Source organism: Diadema antillarum, unplaced genomic scaffold, assembly GCF_040938485.1.
Source record: "Diadema antillarum isolate AM-2024a unplaced genomic scaffold, OU_Dant_1.0 seq00000938_RagTag, whole genome shotgun sequence".
Lineage (NCBI taxonomy): Eukaryota > Metazoa > Echinodermata > Echinoidea > Diadematoida > Diadematidae > Diadema > Diadema antillarum.
This window is the reverse complement of record NW_027271789.1, coordinates 129,080-147,816: the sequence shown is the minus strand read 5'-3', so window position 1 is coordinate 147,816 and position 18,737 is coordinate 129,080. Positions and strand designations below refer to the sequence as shown.

The window sequence follows — 18,737 nt, the reverse complement described above, 5'->3', positions numbered from 1 at the left end:
ATGTAGAGCTGCCAAGTCTAACCCCCTGATCCTGCAAAAGATTAATACGTCTTCCTGAGTGGGGTATTATTTTTGCCCAAGGTTAATTGTAGATGAAAAGTATGTCTCTAATTGTTCTTCAGAATGATTTTGATATGGGATTGTTGCCTTGTTATTGTTAACCCACCCCTTGACCTCCACCCCCTAAAAAGAAAACAAAAGAAAATGTGGATCTACAAAGTGTGATATGGTTAGCAATTTTCAAGTACCTTTACTAGGGAACAAAACAACCTCAGCCTGTTTCCCCCCATTGACTTTACAAGTTGAAGTACATGTGGTAATGATAATGCATTCATCATGTTTCTATGTCATTGCAATACACATGAGTCAGGACGAGAGATCACTTGTGGCATAGGTTGTTATTAACTACATATAGGTAAGCTACACACATGAATTCTGCACAGGTGTATATCAGGCATAAACTGTACAAAAATAACAGCTTCTGTACTTTCTGTTATTATGATGTGGTAACATGCAAACAACATCAGTGTGGCATCTGTGCATCGTAGTGTGTTGGGATTTTTTTTTTCTTTTACCCTCTTTAAAGATGAGAAGATGACACCCTGAAAGCCTGAAGTCTGACTGATCTACAAGACACAGCCTCAAGGACTGACACTCAGAGTCTAAAGTCAGAAGTGTTTGAGTGAATTCCTGACAGAGACAGACAATTGATCTTTCATTCTCTAAGGTGAGCTGATCACATTGGCCCGAATTCATGAAGGTGTTACAAATGAAACCATATGGTTTAAACCATGGACAAAAACCATGGAGCGCCAAGTGTCGCACGGAATATTTCGTTACGAAATCAGTCAATTCGTCGATGAAATGATTATTTTGTAACGAAATGAGAACATTTTGTAACAAAATGAACATTTCGTCCACGAAATGATAATTTCGTTAACGAAACGGTCATTTTTTCGACGAAATGACCAATTTCATAACGAAATATTACGTGCGACACTTGGCGCTCCATGGTTTTTGTCCATGGTTTAAACCATGGTTTCGTTTGTACCACCTTCGTGAATTCAGGCCATTGGGTATTATGGTGTGTCAAAAGTGATGTGTATTTAATGAGTTGACCACACTGTGTAATGGTGGTATACAATGCTGGAGTGTTTTCAGGTAAGTAGACCAGGCTGGTAATGGTATAGAGTGTTTTCACATGAGCAGACCACACTGTGTTATGGTGCACTAAGATGAAGTATTCTAAGATGACCTTATCATACTGCATACTGGTATTAATACTAGAGTGAAGTGTTATATTATATAATACAAGCTGATCATTTACTTGAATAAAACTGAGTTTTGCATAAAGATATACTGTATAGCTGTACACAGAAGAGGGCAAGGGAAGGCAGTTCTCCCCCCCCCCCCCCAAAAAAAAAGAAGTTCAACCCTCGCCCCCCCCCCCCCTTTTTTTTTCTTTAGACTCAGATATTGAAATTTTTCAATAATTTGAGTGGTAAAGGAGAAAATCATGCAATAATTAAAGAATTGTAATAAGTTTGCTTTGTTTTGTTTTGTTTTTTTGGTCAAATAAGAAAAATAAATCAATGTGTCATCTTAACTGTTTGATTTTAAAAATTCAAAATATTCCACCCCAAGTGATGCCAAATTGTTTAATTTCCATTCTAGTGTGGAAGGGGATACTGCCCCCACTCTCCCCCTCTCCCTCCCCCACCCATTTGCTGCACTATATTACAAATTATTTGATGAGTAAGTGACAAAAATCAGAATTCAAGAATTTAGTTTGTTTCTTGTTTCTTTTAATTGCAATTTCAAAAAACAACAATTTATTGTCTTACATTTTTGATTGAAAACTATCCGAATATTCCACCAAAAGTATGCATCAGATCATTAGATTTAAATACTAAAATTGCAATAAGCTCTATTGTGTGTGTGTGTGTGGGGGGGGGGGGGGGGAATACTCTTCTCCCACCCCATCCCCCTGTATTCACCGAAAGCAATCAGCTTGAGCATGGCTTATATATGAACGTTGTCCCAACCAAATATACTGCCAATATTTCTTCAGTGTACTAATGGGCAGTGGATCTCTTCTTCACAGTATATTATGTCAATGAGGTAAGCTATGTCTTTTACTTATAAAATCAGTGTGAAGTCATATGCACAAGTTTGCAGTATGGCCTACATTATAATATGTATTTCAACTCAGACTGGTATATGTAATGTGTCCTTTCCTTGTAATAGGTGTTATTAGCTTGTTTCTGCATATATTTGTGAGTTTCCCATTTTCACCAATTTTCCCATTTTCATCCTCCTTCCTGTGAAAAAAATCAATGAATTAGTGGCAGAGCTGTCTTACACGGGCACCATCCTAGTATTGGCACGGAACACATGTTTGTCTTTACACACCACTGAGGGCAGCAGACATGACGGAGGAAGGGGGTAACGTGTTGGAGGATCGATACAGAGAACTTGTATCAAGGTAGGTCTTGCAGCCTGTTTCCACACTCTTGTGTCATGGTGTTGTACGAATTGTATGTGTTGACTTTAATTATAAATGGCATTAACAAGTAAAGGCATGTAAATGACAACTTTGCTAAAAATGCCTTCGTGTACTATCTATAGATTGTATACAAAGGTTGTGTGTGTAAGATAGATTCTACTCTGTGTAGTAATTTTTACCATCCTTCTATGAATGGTTCAGTTTGGCAGGATTTTCAAGAGATCTGCCAAAAAATTCACTTTTTGGTACTGTAAACATTGTAAACATTGTGGAGAACAGTAACAAATGTTTACATTCATGATTCTCAGCTAAATGTATTCCATTTGGACTTGTTAATAATATAGATATTACATATATGTTTTGTCAATTTAAGTGAATATAGTGTATGTGTGTTGGTGTCAGTCCTCCTCCGCCCCCCAGTGAACCATACACATAATTATACTTGTACCAGATTCTGTGAGATATTCCCTCAAGGGATGGAAATAGGTTAGGATTTTGACCCCCTATCACAGGCTTTTGGAAGGGAAGCCTGCTAACATACGTACAAGCAGCGTGACGTACTTGCAGCATATATGTGACAAAATATCCTGCCAAAAGAAGGCCAGCCTAGCATGCTGGAGAATCAGGGCAAACACCAAGAGGTGGCATTACCCCTAATTTGGAATATTTCAGGGGTTTGAAACTAACCCTATTCGTAACCCTCTTTTAGGATTATTCTGGAAAGATTTGAAAATTACCCCTAATTGAATTTTTTCTTTCCCCGAATTGAGCCCTCAAAATATACCCCTTTCCCCCAATGTTGGGAATGTGCATATATGCAATACAGATGACATGACTGCCTGAGTTGGGGGGGGGGGGGGGGGATCAGAGCATTAGTTCTGTCTCCTTTCAAACATTCTACAGTTGCTAACATACAATGCCTTCTTTAGAAGTAGGTGAATCAGTGAGAAGTTTTGAAAGGGGTTGTAACTGAGCAACAGTTGGATATTTCAATTCTCCATTTAAAGTGTTAAAAATATTTGGGTGATGTCATTGTTTTTATAGTAACTACAGTTAAGGAAGAATACAACATATCTTAATGCAAACAAAAGGATTGAGTCTAGGATGACTTTGACAATTTTGAACCTTTTTACTTGGATGGTTAAGGGGCTGTGAAAATGAATACATATCTGCAAAATAATGAAAAGCCGGACACCTTATTGTATGAGGGAATAGAAATGTGTTAGCTTTATAAGCTTTTGCAACATTGACTTATTTTCAACTGACAGATATAATAAGAATAGTAATGATGAAATAAAAGGAATAAAAAGCACCTCTGCCATTCAGTTTGGAGGCGTCTTGTCACATGTTTGCCATTTTGTATTAATGATGTCTAACCTGTTCCAGAGATGTTTGAGGTGCCATTTTAATTGTACCGCTTTTTACACTGGTAGGCAAGCCTTCTCATCATGCCTGAAGCAGTACAACCTCTACCAGTCACAAACAAAAAGCAACCAGCCACTCAAGATTCATGAGGTGAGGTTTAAATCTTTTAATGTAGTGATTTCTCAGTCAGTTTTTAGGTTGCATGTGCTTTTGCAAACATTCAACTTGGCAGGTAGCATGCCTTGGGTAATGTGATATCAGCTTGCTTAAATGGGCCTATGTCACCCAGATGGAACCAAAAACCCCAAGTTAAGGAAACTGTTAACATCTTCTCTAGAACCAGAAAGCAATAGAGATCATTTAGTGCTGTATGCTCAAACATTGGTGATGGGGGGGGGGGGGGGGGCAGTTTTCACATTTTCACTTCTTCTTGAAAACCATTTGACAGATTTTCACCAAACTTTGCAGGTAGCATCCCTAGGGTGACAGGATCATGATTGTTCAAACAAAGCTCCATGTTCCACTTCAGGGCCTTTGGGGGCCAGAACTCAAAAATTAGAGAATCGTTAAAAAGTTGTTTCGTAAGTCGAGAAATACTCTGAGTAATAACAATGTACATTTGTGAAAGTACTCGCACATTTGTTTATGGCAGATCCAGAGGTGGCACTTTTGGGGCTGAGACCAAACTAGGGGCCAGTTTTCATAATGCTGATCTTCTTTTGAAAATGCACATCAAATTTTCTACAAACTTGGCAGGTATTATTGCCAGTGTGATAGAATATTCAAATGGACACCATGCCTCCTAAAGGTTCCCCAAAGCTCCCTAGTGTTGGTATGTTCTTCTTGGGTAGCAATCTGCCAGAACATGTGAAAGGTGAACTTGCGATCCTCAGGTGAGTGCGAGACCCCTTGGTCTCTAGTTAAAGTCATGTTTGCCAATTATAATCACCCCCAACAAGGCATGGTTCAGATGGAGAAGTATGCAACCTTTGTTGACAAAGAAGTCAGAAGCCAGATGCTCCACATCTAATTCATCTGTTCATTCTGTGATTAATTTTTACTTAGAACTCTCCCCTGTATAAACTCTCTTGATGCTTTTCTTCCCCACCCAGTATAAGGGCATGCCAGTGATGTATGGGATCCTGAAGCTGTACTGGGGTACGCAGCGAGTGATTCGTCTGAAGAAAGAAGAACCGACATGGAAGAGACGAAGCATCCGACTGACGTGCGAGAATGGCACGGAGGAGAAGCTCATGACAGCCATGGGAAGCGGAGCGAGGAATAGACGGTCTCTGACGAAACTTGGAGACAGCGTGTCGGAGATCCCCGAGGAAGAGTCAGAAGGCACGGATCAGCAGGGAGAAGAGGGCAGCAATAATGTGTTCCATGGACAGAAGGATAACAATAGAGGCACGGACAGGTTAACCGCATCACTGCCTCGACGTAGGCTCAATCGTGACCATCATGTTATTGGGGACATGGAGACGAGAGAGGCCAATAGCCGCGGGGAGAGTGAGGATGGATTGCAGGGGCCCTTGACACTCGCGCAGAAGAAGAATTTACGGAGAAGGACAATGTCCTTCAGTGGGCACATGTATAACACCAAGGTATGCTGTGGGAGTGACCCAAACCCTTGCCTATCACACTTTGATATACGTAGAATACATTACATGTTTCATGCCATGTCACTGGAAGTGATAGTTGATGAATGGTAAGTATGATTGACTTGTTGTAGTTTCCGTGTTATGCATGAATACATGACTTTGGATATCTACTCTGTCCAAACTGCTCAAAACCAGCAAATAAAGGCAATATTTATCGTGCATTTCAAACACTGATATTAGTCCTGATAGAGTCAGAGACTAAGTTATCATATCCAAAGTGAAAGCACTTTGCAATATGACAATATGTCTTTACATCTGTAGTCTGAATGAAAGAATTGCTCAGCTTGCCCTAATACTGTTTAGAGGAAACTGAAGCATTGCTGTAGTCATAAACACATACACAACCACTTTGGCAAGTTTGTCATTGCCAACTTTGGCCTGACAAAGACCATGCCTGAATGCTTACAATTTTTTTTCTCTTTTTTTTTTGTCACAGTGTGTGCATTCTGTTAACTGTTGCAGTATGTATTTGGATATGAGAAGTGCATATGATGCATGCATTTCTTTGATTTTCAGACAAGAATCTTCCGTCCACGCTACGGCACCCCGTCCACCATCCGTGTGGCAAGTACCCAGTCTACAGAAGAGGTCATCCAACTCCTCCTCAATAAGTTTGCAGTGGAAAACCCTCCCGAGGAGTTCAGTCTCTTCTCTGTCTCCATTAGTGGAGGTACTGTCATCTCTTCTGCCTTGAAGATACTGTGTCTGTTGTAATGTGCTGGTACTTTTGTGTTGCACAGAACATTGTGCATTTCAGTGCAGTGTAGTTGAATGTAGGAAAGTGTGATGTAATGTAATCTGATATACCGTATGTCCCCCCCAAAAATACAATCGGACTTTCTGCAATGATAACTTTAAAAACAGTGAATCATTCCAAATGCAATTTTGAGGTATGAAACTATAATTTATTACCTATGTCGTACAGAAAACCCCATATAATTTGCTCCAGTGATCAAAGAGAAATTATCTTTTTTGAACATGTCAGGAATCCCTTCCCTCCATTGTGTTTATCTGAGTGCTGAACTTAGAAGAAACAGACACATGACATTTTTACCATCCTTCTATGAATGGTTCAGTTTGGCAGGATTTTCAAGAGATCTGCCAAAAAATTCACTTTTTGGTACTGTAAACATTGTAAACATTGTGGAGAACAGTAACAAATGTTTACATTCATGATTCTCAGCTAAATGTATTCCATTTGGACTTGTTAATAATATAGATATTACATATATGTTTTGTCAATTTAAGTGAATATAGTGTATGTGTGTTGGTGTCAGTCCTCCTCCGCCCCCCAGTGAACCATACACATAATTATATTTAATTATAAAAATAAAAATATAAAATATAAATATAATTATGACATGCTTTACAACAATCCACAATTCTCTGGGATCACTTAATCAAATTGAATGGAGTTTTCTGCAAAATTTAGACACAAAATTATAGTTTTATTGCCTGAAATAACATTCAGATTGTTAAATCATTTTGAAAGTTATCAATGTGGAAATCCGATTGGAATTTTGTGGGGGACGTACTGTATTTAAAGTATAGCATTTGGTGTAGACCAGTGTAAGGCTGTGTGATATACCGATTATATTGTGATAGTGTAGTTAGTGTAGTGTAGTGTCATTTGGTGTTATGTAGTGTAGAGTAGTATACTGCCAGACCACATATGAAAACATGGATTAGATGAATCCTAATTTGCCTTGATATGTTGGAACCATTAACTTTTCCTCTCCAAGTAGTACCTGGACATGCAGTTTGCCCATGGTGGTTCAGCATTCATATTGTGTATTATCTCTGAGGTAATGTTGGCAGTCTAGAATAACTGGAATAAGATAACAAATCATGAAACTAATCATTTGCAACACGCAATTCTAATTCATGTGTGTGTGTGTGTGTGTGTGTGTTTGTGTTTACTTTTTTGTTCGTGTTTTTTTGGTAGTTTTGCATCCCAGTTCAGAGTAGGACTTGTTACCAAAACTGGTAATTGCATGGAGCATTTTGCAGACGGGAACTCTGGTAATATTTGATTTTTCATAGTTTTTTTTTTTCTACTTTAGATTAGTAAACACTAGAATGAAGTTTTTCCTTCTGAATCTAAACTTGTCTTATCACTGGATACATAATGTCTGATACCAAGACTTGGTGGTTTACTCCTTTTTGTTTCTCCATTGACAGGCACCCAAGAACTGAAGGTTCGTGATTTCCCTCTCATTAGAAGAATACAGCTTGGGCCGGATGAGAACATTGCCAAAATCTTTGTCATGGACAGACAGACAAGTCAAGTATCGCAAGAAGTAAGTCGGTATTAATACAGATGGTGCATGGGTCTGAATGCAGTAGTAGGAATTGTGTGCATAAGGTGATTATGGAGTTGTTTAACCCATAAGGCCCATGTGAGTGGGGTTAGACTAGATTCCATAGTTACCACATGCACACTATTCCTACTGATGCACGAAAAGGCACATACATCATTTGTTTAATAGAAAAGTGGACAAATTTTGGTCAGAAATCTGGTGTTTGGACTGTATTGCTGACAATTGCTGACACTTGGCAAATGTACTGGATGCATTTCCTTGCTATTGATAAGAACTATGCATCAGGATTTCACTGAATGCCTGGCTAGCCAGCTCTCGCTATGTGTGCAAACTCTTTGCTACAAGTGCATGTGGTAACATGTTTACAGTGTCTATCTCTAGTGATCACAGTAGGCGTTTTCACATCAGCCCGATGTTTCGAAATAGTACTCTATTTTGCTGACTATTTTCTGCGAAAAATATCTCGAGCTTGGATTTTTATCGGGCTGATGTGAAAACGCCTAGTGATTATTTGGTATTGAACATGCAGCCAGTAAATGCTTATGCATGGCTCTCGACCAGTGAGAATGCAGGATTTTCTCAACCAATCCTGTATTGAATGTTACAGTGATTGTGTGGGTTGTTTTTATTCTCACAAAGTTGAGTGATATTGCCAATCATTGAATGATTGGTAATAATAAAGGCCATTTTTTTGTTCTTTTGAAGGATTTTCTGACATGATTACCAATGTTATGGTGTACATGTACTCTGTAAGGTTGATATGGCATAAATGTGATGATGTAAAAGTGTGTTTCTCTAATATGCCTAGCTTTGAAATCAGTCATCAAAAAACAATTTCATTTAGGCCAGGACCAAGGAGAGGCAAGACTTTTGTGCCAGATGTAGCACTGAACTTTTGTCTGTAGATTTGTCTTATGTGGCCACTCAGAAAACACTTGCTTATGAGCTGGTTTGGGACTGATGGCTGTAAGTCCTTTCCAAACGACTAACGGTCACAACTGCTTCTACTAGCAGATATGAACCAGGGACCTCACAACTGGGAGTCAAGGGACTTGTCCACAAACTACACTGGTTCCTTGTATCTGGCACTTTTATGATAGAAATGAACTCCATAGAGCAATGGTCAACTCATTTCATTTATTTCATTTGAAGCCACAGCTATTTCAAGTTATAACCTGGGTTAGGGCAAGGAGGTTTAAGAGTTGGAGTTCCAACTGGTTTAATTATTCAAACAGTTGTCAGATTTCTGTTGATGTACTGTCATAGTCCGGCTTTCACGTGGGCCGGTAAAACCACTACACTTTCACTCTCATGTAGGATATAACTGAATAAGCTGAATTTATTTACAATATCACAACAACTAAATCTGGATCAAAACTTGTAACACAAAAACTTAGACAAAGACTGTGATAAATACTGTATTGACGACTGTCAAACACGTGAACCGCTATTAAATCACTGTGGTAAAGTCTGTTTCGAAGACTGCAATGGACCGCTTGAACACTATGGTAAACACGTTGACCACTAAAAGAGATGAACTGTGATAATGACTGGTAACAATGATGTACACTGCATCAAACACGATGACCACTATAGATCACCAAAAGACCACGTCCGCTAAAAGATGACATTCATTGAAAGACTGCATCCTTTATACGACTGTGTCCTTATCAGAGATGACCTCTAAAAGAGACCACGTCCACTGAAGGAGATGATCCTCTAAAAGAGATGATCCTCTACACAAGAAAAGAGATCTTGTCCTTAAAAGAGAGACTGGATAAGAGAGACAAAACTGGACAAGAGAGACTGGATAAGAGAGACAAGACTGGACAAGAGAGACTGGATAAGAGAGACAAGACTGGACAAGAGAGACTGGATAAGAGAGACAAGACTGGACAAGAGAGACTGGATAAGAGAGCTGGTTTTCCAACCAGCTGAGGAGTAGCCAAGTACTGAGAGGTGGAACCTCCCAGGAGCTCAGGAGAGCTGAATAAAGGACTTGGGTTACTCACTCAGCTGGTTGGAAAACTAGAGCGATGAGGAGACAGTTGGGGGTCTCTTATACAGACACAGTCTCTCTTTTAAGGACAAGATCTCTTGTGCGGACAAGGTCTCTTTTAAAGGATGCAGTCTCTTGTTTAGAGGTCTTCTCTCGTGTAGGAGATCATCTCTTTTAGAGGATCATCTCCTTTAGTGGACGTGGTCTCTTTTAGAGGTCGTCTCTTATAAGGGCACAGTCTTATAAAGGATGCAGTCTTTCAGTGGATGTCATCTTTTAGCGGACGTGGTCTTTTAGTGATAGTGGTCGTCGTGTTTGATGCAGTGCACATCATTGTTACCGGTCATTATCTCAGTTCATCTCTTTTAGTAGTCAAGGTGTTTACCACAGCGTTTAGCGGTTCACATGTTTGACAGTCGTTAATACAGTCTTTATCGCGGTCTTTGTGTTACAAGTTTTGATCCAGATTTTGTTGTTATAAAATTGTAAATAAATTCAGCTTATTCAGTAATATCCTACATGAGAGTGAAAGTGTAGTGGTTTTACTGTCCCACGTGAAAGCCGGACTACGACAGTACGAAAGAATTTCACAGGTGCATTTGTGCCTTTGATGATTGATTTTCGAAGCTGCCGCCTTGCTGAGCAATCTGAAAATCCATTTTGAACATTAACATAATATTGGCCATATTTTGCTTATTTATTTATCAAATGAAATGAAATTTCACTTAATGATAAAGCATGTAAAACAAAAGTCAATCCCATGCAGAAATTTGTGCAAAAGTGTAAATCAGAGCTGTATCGTGCGAAAATGCACATCTGTATCTGTGTTTCTGTCCATCATGTTAATGTATTGTTGATGAGAATTTGCCAGAAAAAAAGAGAGGAAAAAATATATATACACATATTTTTCCCCCTAAATGATATGGACATGACTACTTACGAATAGTTCACAATCACTTTCTACCTACTGTAATAATTTTGCGGTCGATATTTGCTCATCTTGATTCAATGAGTTAAGGAATCACAAAATGTAGTAAATTCCACAAATATCTTAAAGGTGTGGCTGCCATCAAAAGATTCTGTTTTTGCTCATCTCGACTCCTCATACTTTCTCCCCAGGTGGCCCAGTATGTCAACCTCTCATTCCCAGTTCTTGAGGCCATCCTCCGCAAGTACAAGGAGGAGGAGGAGAATGCTATCATGGACATCAAGAAGAGGTGAGTTCAGCTGAGAGAAACTTGGATGTTCAACTTGTCTCTCCACAAAGTGTGGTGTTGACGGGGCTGTTCATTTTCTCGCACACCAGTATAAGTTCTAACCACGTTAGTGACAAACAACTTCATTTTGCATATGATATGCTTCCATGTAGACCAATTTTGCCTAATTTTGTAACAAATCTGTTTCCATTTTGCAAGAAACATTAACACTGCTGTACTAGCTGTCACACTTGACAATGCTCACATGTGATACAATTTGTATTTACTTAGCTACTTCAGCCAAGCATTGCTTTCTTTCTTGCATGGCATTGCCTACAGGTGACATTACCCTGTCCTCTATTTCCCTCTAATCTTGTAACATTTCTTGTAATGAAAAACACAACTTTCCCTCCAATATTTGGGGAGGGGAAGGGAGTGAAGGCTTTGATGATGACTTATGAACTGGAGAATCAACTACTGGTGTGTAATACTTATAGAAAAAAAATTCAAGATGCGAGCCCTTGGTTAATGCTGTGTTGATAGTCATTCATTATATGATTAGTGGTTTGTTGCTGTGGAGAGACAATAAATACTGCCCTCTTTTGTCAGCATTTATCACTCCAAATCCAGAGGCCTGTGGTGGTACTGATTTAAGTACTAGTAGATGTAGATAAAACTGATAGGCTAGAGCCATGCTTTGAATTCACGATATTTGTTCATGCTGTATTGGATTTATTACTTACACTTTTTTTAGACAGACCCCATAATACAATTAATGGTAAAGATAAATAAGCAATATGCAGTCCATATTTAAAGGACAAGTTCACCTTCATAGACATGTGGGTTGAGTGAATGCAGCAATATTAGTAGAACACATCAGTGAGAGTTTGAGCAAAATCAGACAATCCGTTAAAAAGTTATGAATTTTTGAAGTTTCTGCTCAGTCACGGCTGGATGAAAAGACTACTATAGCTTGTGATGTCACATGAGTACAACAATATAAAGAAAGAATATAGAAAATTCAGCATATTTCCATTTTTCTCGCATAACAAAAGAACACTTGACTTCTCTCTTTCAGAAGGCAGGGGGAATAATATTACCCGTAACATACGTCAGTAGCAAGTCGACGAAATGTGCACTTTATTCAAAAAATAAAGTTTTGTGAAATTCTCTTTTTATTTTCCTTATATAGTTGTACGCATGTGACATCATACACTGTAGTAGTCTTCTCTTCCAGCAGTGACTGCGCAGATACAGTTAAACTCGCCTAAGTCGACATCGCATATGTCGAATAATCGCGCAAGTCGATGATTTTAAAAAGTCCCGATTTTTCCCCATTGACTTACGTGTATTAATTCACTCACAAGTCGAATTTTGTAAGTCGAATACTCGCCTAAGTCGATGAAATCCCAAGAACACTTTCACGGAAAAACCATTAAATTCACTGTGCTTAAGTCGAATAAGATTTTATTGTGCAATAAATCACTGTCAAAATCACGAGATGCCAGTTTTTGTTTACATAAGAACTAGCCCGACCAGACAGGTGACAAAAAATGATCTAAAGTATCAAAATTCAAAGCGATCACATGCGATTGTTGAAGTCTCTTCGTGTTTGGAGGTCCGCTGGTACAGCCCTGTCGCGCTAGCGCTACGTACGAACAGCGACTGGGCCGTGTATAGTCTGTGTATGTTTGCAGTCTGCGCTGTGCAGTGGATGGATGAAGCTGCTGAGTTTTCAAAGCGCAAAGTAGGGGAAAAGTTACGGGCACGGGTAAATCAGAATTACACCTCTACACGCATTTCAAGCCACGGTATAAACTGGAATCAATCACTGCTCAAATATCGTTCATATTCACTTCCCCAAGATTTAACAAGTGTGTAAAGAACTTATGATCGGACCTGTGCCAATACTAATGCACTGTCCATGCAAAGTTAGCCGCGGCCCTGCCGGGCGACCCGTGCTGCGGCACACCTCTCCAGCTCTCGGCTCCAGAGTAGACAACATACAACATGTACATTTATACATAATGTACGTGTGGTGTAACTGTTGTTAAGTCGATTTTTTTTCGACTTACGCACAAGTCGAAAATCGCCTAAGTCGATGTGTTTTGCTCAGTCCCGAGAAGATCGACTTATGCGAGTTTAACTGTACTTAAAATATTCGTAACTTTTGAACGGATTGTCCAATTTTCCACAAACTTTCACTGATGTGTTCTACCATTATTGCTGCATTCTATCAATCCTTATGTATATGAAGGTGGACTTGTCCTTTCAGAGTATATCTAGGCTGTAGTTGGGGTATAAGGGAGTACAAAAGTACATCAATGCCACTGGTACAATGTTTCTCCCATTAGCTCTGCGGAGACAGAACGGCTTGCCATGGATGTTCCAAGCGGTATCGCTATTCAAAAGGGGCAGGGAAGTTTTACAATTTTTTCATATTTTTTCTCATACTTGACAGAAAATTGTAAAAGTGCTTATGTTGAACCCAGCATTATTATTTCATTGTATCCTCTGATACGTATACTGGAGGATACTTATGTGTATTTGAATTAAGCTGTGGTTTCAAGTTAAATTGCCCTTGAAATGAGTAATTATGTGAAATTCAGAAACACTAGCAAAGAGAAAAAGAGCCAAGTATGGATAGATACAGCTACTGCAGAAGTGGACATTTTCACTGTGTGGAAATTTTTGCACATTTCATGCAACCAGAAATTATCACAAAAATAAAACCACACAAACATTTTTGTTTTCTATTTACATGTACTACACTGTAATGTCTTGATTCCTTGGAATTAGAAACACATGAAATTTATTTTATTTGGCCGAACGCGAAAATTACTCCTGTGAAAATATCCACATTTACAGTAGCCCTAAAGTGTGTGGCCACTGTACCATAGCAGATATTGTCCGGGGAGTATATGGCCACTATACCATAGGGGACATTGTTCTAGGAGTATGTGGCTGCTATACCTCAGGAGATATTGTCCTGGGATGGTGTGACCACTATACCACAGGGGATATTGTCCTAGTAGTATATGGCCAGTATGCCATAGGGGATATTGTTCTGGGTGTATATGGCCACTATATCATAGGAAATATTTTCCTGGGAGTGTGTGGCTACTATACCACAGGGGATATTGTCCTGGGAGTATATGGCCACTATGTCATAGGGGACATTGTTCTATAGGAGTATATAGTCACTATACCACAGGAGATATTGTTCTGGGAGTAAATGGCCACTATACAATAGGGGACATTGTTTTAGGAGTACCAGGTATGTGGCCACTATACCACAGGAGATATTGTCCTGGGAGTGTGTGACCACACCATAGGCCCACATTCTGTAAGCATTGTCTTTTCAGTGGGCCCCTCCATTTTTCACACAATGCATACATACCTCATTACAATGTATTGTTACTATAAGGTTTCAATAATTGTTGTTTACTCTGTTCAATTCACAATGCCTTGTTTACATTATTTCTGTCACTAAAAAAAAGAGAGATGTATATTATGTTCTTGTAAAAAAAAATAGAAATAAAACTTGAATTTGAATGTGAAATAATTGTCCTTGGAGTGTTTGGCCACTATACCAGAGGAGAATTGTCCTGGGAGTATGTGGCCACTGTATCCTGTTAGATACTGACTTGCAAAATTCGCTAAAATAAAAGCCCACAAAATATATGGTGTGTGCTGTATCTGCAGTGAAGCATACACTTAATCCATTATGAGGAAATTGTCTTGAATATGTTACAGTGGCAACTCCTGAAAGCCAGATGAGCTTGTGATTTACGGTTGAGATACTTTACGTAATTAGAAATGAAGTGAAACAAATAATGCCTGTATTCTCACTCCGATTCTATGTAAAATTAACATAGCACTCCCGTGGCCCTGAGATCCACTCTTAGAAATTATGAAAGTTATAAGCCGTACCATTCTCTGTTCATCATTGACTTCAGAGAGAATGCAGTTCCTAATTATGAGAGTGGGTTATTTTACTTTGTTTGGGAAATTGCTCCTAAAAATGGATGCATGAAAGCAGGGCATTGTGAGATTGGGGATTCAGTGTTTTATTTTTGAGAAGCTGTCTATTCATCTTCCCCTCCCTCTTTTTTAATGTCTTTTGTGCTGCAGGTTTTAACCCTGTGCATCAAAAGAGTCGGGTGTGCATGATAAATGCAGTGCTAATGAGAATGTCTGTAAATGAATATAAATTTACATTGCACAACACAAAACGTCAACAAGAAGTGAACGGACTTGTGGATAGCATGAAGAGTTTCAATTTCCATATACAGTGTTATAAAATAGTAATATGGATCCAATCAAATGATTGGATGAGAGCAATCATGTGGCCAGTCTTTCACTTTGCCAAATATGCCAAGTGGGCATAAGTTTTTACTAATGGCCTTTAGTAATGACCAATACCGACTGCCCAGTGATATCATTGCTGTACGTGTACTATGTGACTTTTAATGACAGGTATGTTCTAATGACCAGTACTAATGACCGGTACCGAGTGCTCAGAGAATACATTGCTCAAATGTGTGACTTTGTTCATTCATTTGGCTTTCGATCATCTACAAAGGCCTTGACAAGTCCACCATAGAGAATTGTCCCACAAAGTGTTCAATGCAGGTGATATGCAGGTAGAAATTTGATTTCTGGCCAAAATTATTTTTGGTCTACAGCACAATGCATGGATACAGTTAAGTTTACATTATAGAATGACAAGGATCCATGTCACCATTGATAAAACAAATAATGCACTTTACTTAGTCAGGTGCTAGTAAGAATTATATTATCTTTTGTAACTTTGGAACAGTCCAAAACATACTTTGCTTTGCCGCATATGTTTCAGTCTGTTCCAAAGTTACTACTGGGTGGATGATTATACTAACGCCCAACTAATAATGTGCATTATTTGTATACTGTCTCATCATCTAGCTTATCTTACAGAAATGTTGATCTCCCAAACATTCTGCATTTGATCAGTTTCTGTTGTTCTGACCTCTCAATCCAGGTACTCAGTGTATCAAGCCACACTGGAAAAGAAGCTGGAAGCCGTAATGGACGTCCCGTAAGTTTATATCATTGTTCCCTTCATTTTTCCTTTTCAATTCTTTGAGGTATAGGTGCTCTTTTCAAGTTGATTTAAATCAATCAGGTCAACGGGAGAGTTGTTCATCATCTTCTCCAGTTTGCACATTATGTGGTTGTGACTGACATCTCTGTTCTGTGAAACTATTGCAGTTTATGACATCATAATGAAAAGGAAAATTCAACATATTTTTACTATGATAGAGCACTTGACTAACCTCTTTCTGAAGGCACAGAAATAATACTACCCTTTGCATATAATGTCAGTAACAAGTTGCTGGAATGTGTTTATTTCCTTTATAGAAGGAACCACTGTGTGTCAGTGGACTAGACAATGGACTGTTAATCTGAGGTCCATGGTACAAGTTCCCTGGCTGCCACAAACACAAACAAACAAACAAACAAACAAATCATAATATACAATACACTCTATTGACATACAACTCCAATGCACTCCCTTTGTTTTCTATACCAGGTGCTTGTTTTGTTTTATTTTGTTTTGTTTTGTTTTGTTTTGTTTTGCACGCAGTGTGACTCATTAGTCCATTACAAGGCAAAAGCAGTTGTGTGATATAGTATGTTCTTGGCCTACAAAGTATATGAGTGCTTTCCATTAGCAAAACCAGAGCATAGCTCTGCAATTGTAATTGTTTGACTTTAATTATGAAAACAGCAAGGTTCAGATGACTGGTAATTGCTGGTGAATGATGCATTAATTGGCCAATGAAATAGCAAAGATTAGTTATTAAATTGCAGTGACATACATTTGTAAACACACACAGGCACACACAGAGTAATGTACAAAGTCATTCGCGTTATCTCTGGTAGTACATTGTAAAATTTGATTGGAAATAGGGCATACAACCTATGAACAAAATTAGTGCCTAGCTTATTGCAACAGACAATAGAAATATATGCCTAGACAAAAGTTAGTACAAACAAAACTATTGACAATTGTAGGATTTGAAAGCAAACTGGACTTTTGCAGATTCATTTATTGCATAACTCGGAGAAACTTTCTCCTATCTAGAGGATTTTGACTCTTGTGGAGAAGATCTGAATGAAACCAGTGGTTTTTTTAGTCAGTGTTTGTCAAATAAAGCATACTTTCATTGAGATTGCTTATCGAGGTAATGCGCATTGATCCTCATTTGCTTGGAGGTAAGCTCCGCTGTAAAAGGACAGTTAATGAGGCCTATATCCCATGACAAACATGCACCAAAGACAAGGGCACAATGTATTCATGATTCCAAAGCTGTTTGATGAATACCTACACTGTATGCCACCTTGGCTGGCAACACTAAGGACTATTCATTGCTGTGATGGAATAATTTCATAAAACCCTAACCTGCATGAGATGCGGTCTCACTGCTTCACTTGTGGAAAATTGAATTTTAATCATTCAAATTTGAATTGTAGGTCAATGTGTACATTATAGATGATGTTCACTTCAGAATATACAGAATTCTCAAGGCTACATCAAATATTTGTCAATTTTGCTATCTTTTGATAAGTTAATGCTACCTATCTTTGCTGCCATGATATTCAGCAAGCACAAGTATGCACTTGAAGTAGCTTTTCATGCAATACGCAGGTGTACATGTTAAGAGACATATTTTTGCATATACATAAATGCTTATCAAAATATGACCTTGTGCTTGAAAGTAGTCCACTGCTTGTTTGTCTTGATGGTTACTGATGCCAACTCATATTCCAATATTTTGATTGAGTCTGTTATCATGGAATGGCCGTTGCTGTTTGAAAGAGGGTGATATAGGTGTGCAGTGTTCAGGGTTTGCAGAGTGCTTCATGCTTGAAATCAATTTCTTGAAGAGTTTATAGATGGTGACACACTTTGTTGTTGATGAATGTCAAACATATCCACGTTTATTCAAATTCGTGAAATTCTTCCGTCAAGATGTTTTCATTGCCACTGATTGGCAAACTGCAATGTCTACGTTTATTGTCCAAATCACCCTTGGAATATACCTATCCTTCAATGTCAAGCCTGATCATGTCCTCCTTGATATTTATCTCATTTCTATGACTACTACAGGACTAAAAAAAGTCGGGACAAGAAGAAATCATGGTGGAAGTAGCCATCCATACCTGGGCACAAGAAAGACATGCATTCCACCTGAACATTCTTTTCAAACAAAATTAATGGTAGGGAAGAATTCCTGTTGCAAGTTGTATCAACAGGAGATATTGTGGTCAACCTTCCTACCAGCTGTTTGAGTGATACGTGTATCAAAAGACATGGATAAATATGTAAAGTCCATTTGAAATATTCATTCCCATGAAATTAGATGTGTGAAAAATATGTATAATATTAATAGTATATCAATGACCCACTTAACTTCCATTTTCTTCAGAATTTATATGATGTGTGGATGAGAAATGTTTTTAATGATTCGTTTTCAAGCATCTTCCATAAGCCTAGGTAAATTACCTACATGTACCTTAAAGTTGTCAAATGCCAAAATCTAGGTTTATATTTTGACTTAAAGAACACCTGACTGTGTGCATCCTCATTCATTTCTTTACAAGTGCTTCAGCTTGTATAACAGGATGCTACCTTCTGAATAT

At 38.5% G+C, this 18,737-nt stretch overlaps 1 protein-coding gene across 1 annotated transcript in view; it reads left to right on the top strand.

The window, feature by feature from the left end:
• Positions 1–18,492, top strand: part of LOC139741608 (ras association domain-containing protein 2-like) — a 36,402-nt gene extending 17,910 nt beyond the window's left edge. The window contains exons 2-10 of the mRNA XM_071652188.1: positions 587–727; positions 2,346–2,485; positions 3,940–4,021; positions 4,984–5,478; positions 6,052–6,205; positions 7,717–7,835; positions 10,975–11,072; positions 16,072–16,128; positions 18,205–18,492. Coding sequence (XP_071508289.1) covers positions 2,430–2,485; positions 3,940–4,021; positions 4,984–5,478; positions 6,052–6,205; positions 7,717–7,835; positions 10,975–11,072; positions 16,072–16,128; positions 18,205–18,247 — 1,104 coding nt within the window. The 5' untranslated portion in view covers positions 587–727; positions 2,346–2,429 and the 3' untranslated portion in view covers positions 18,248–18,492. The remainder of the gene's footprint in view (positions 1–586; positions 728–2,345; positions 2,486–3,939; positions 4,022–4,983; positions 5,479–6,051; positions 6,206–7,716; positions 7,836–10,974; positions 11,073–16,071; positions 16,129–18,204) is intronic.
• The last annotated feature ends 245 nt before the right edge of the window (positions 18,493–18,737 follow it).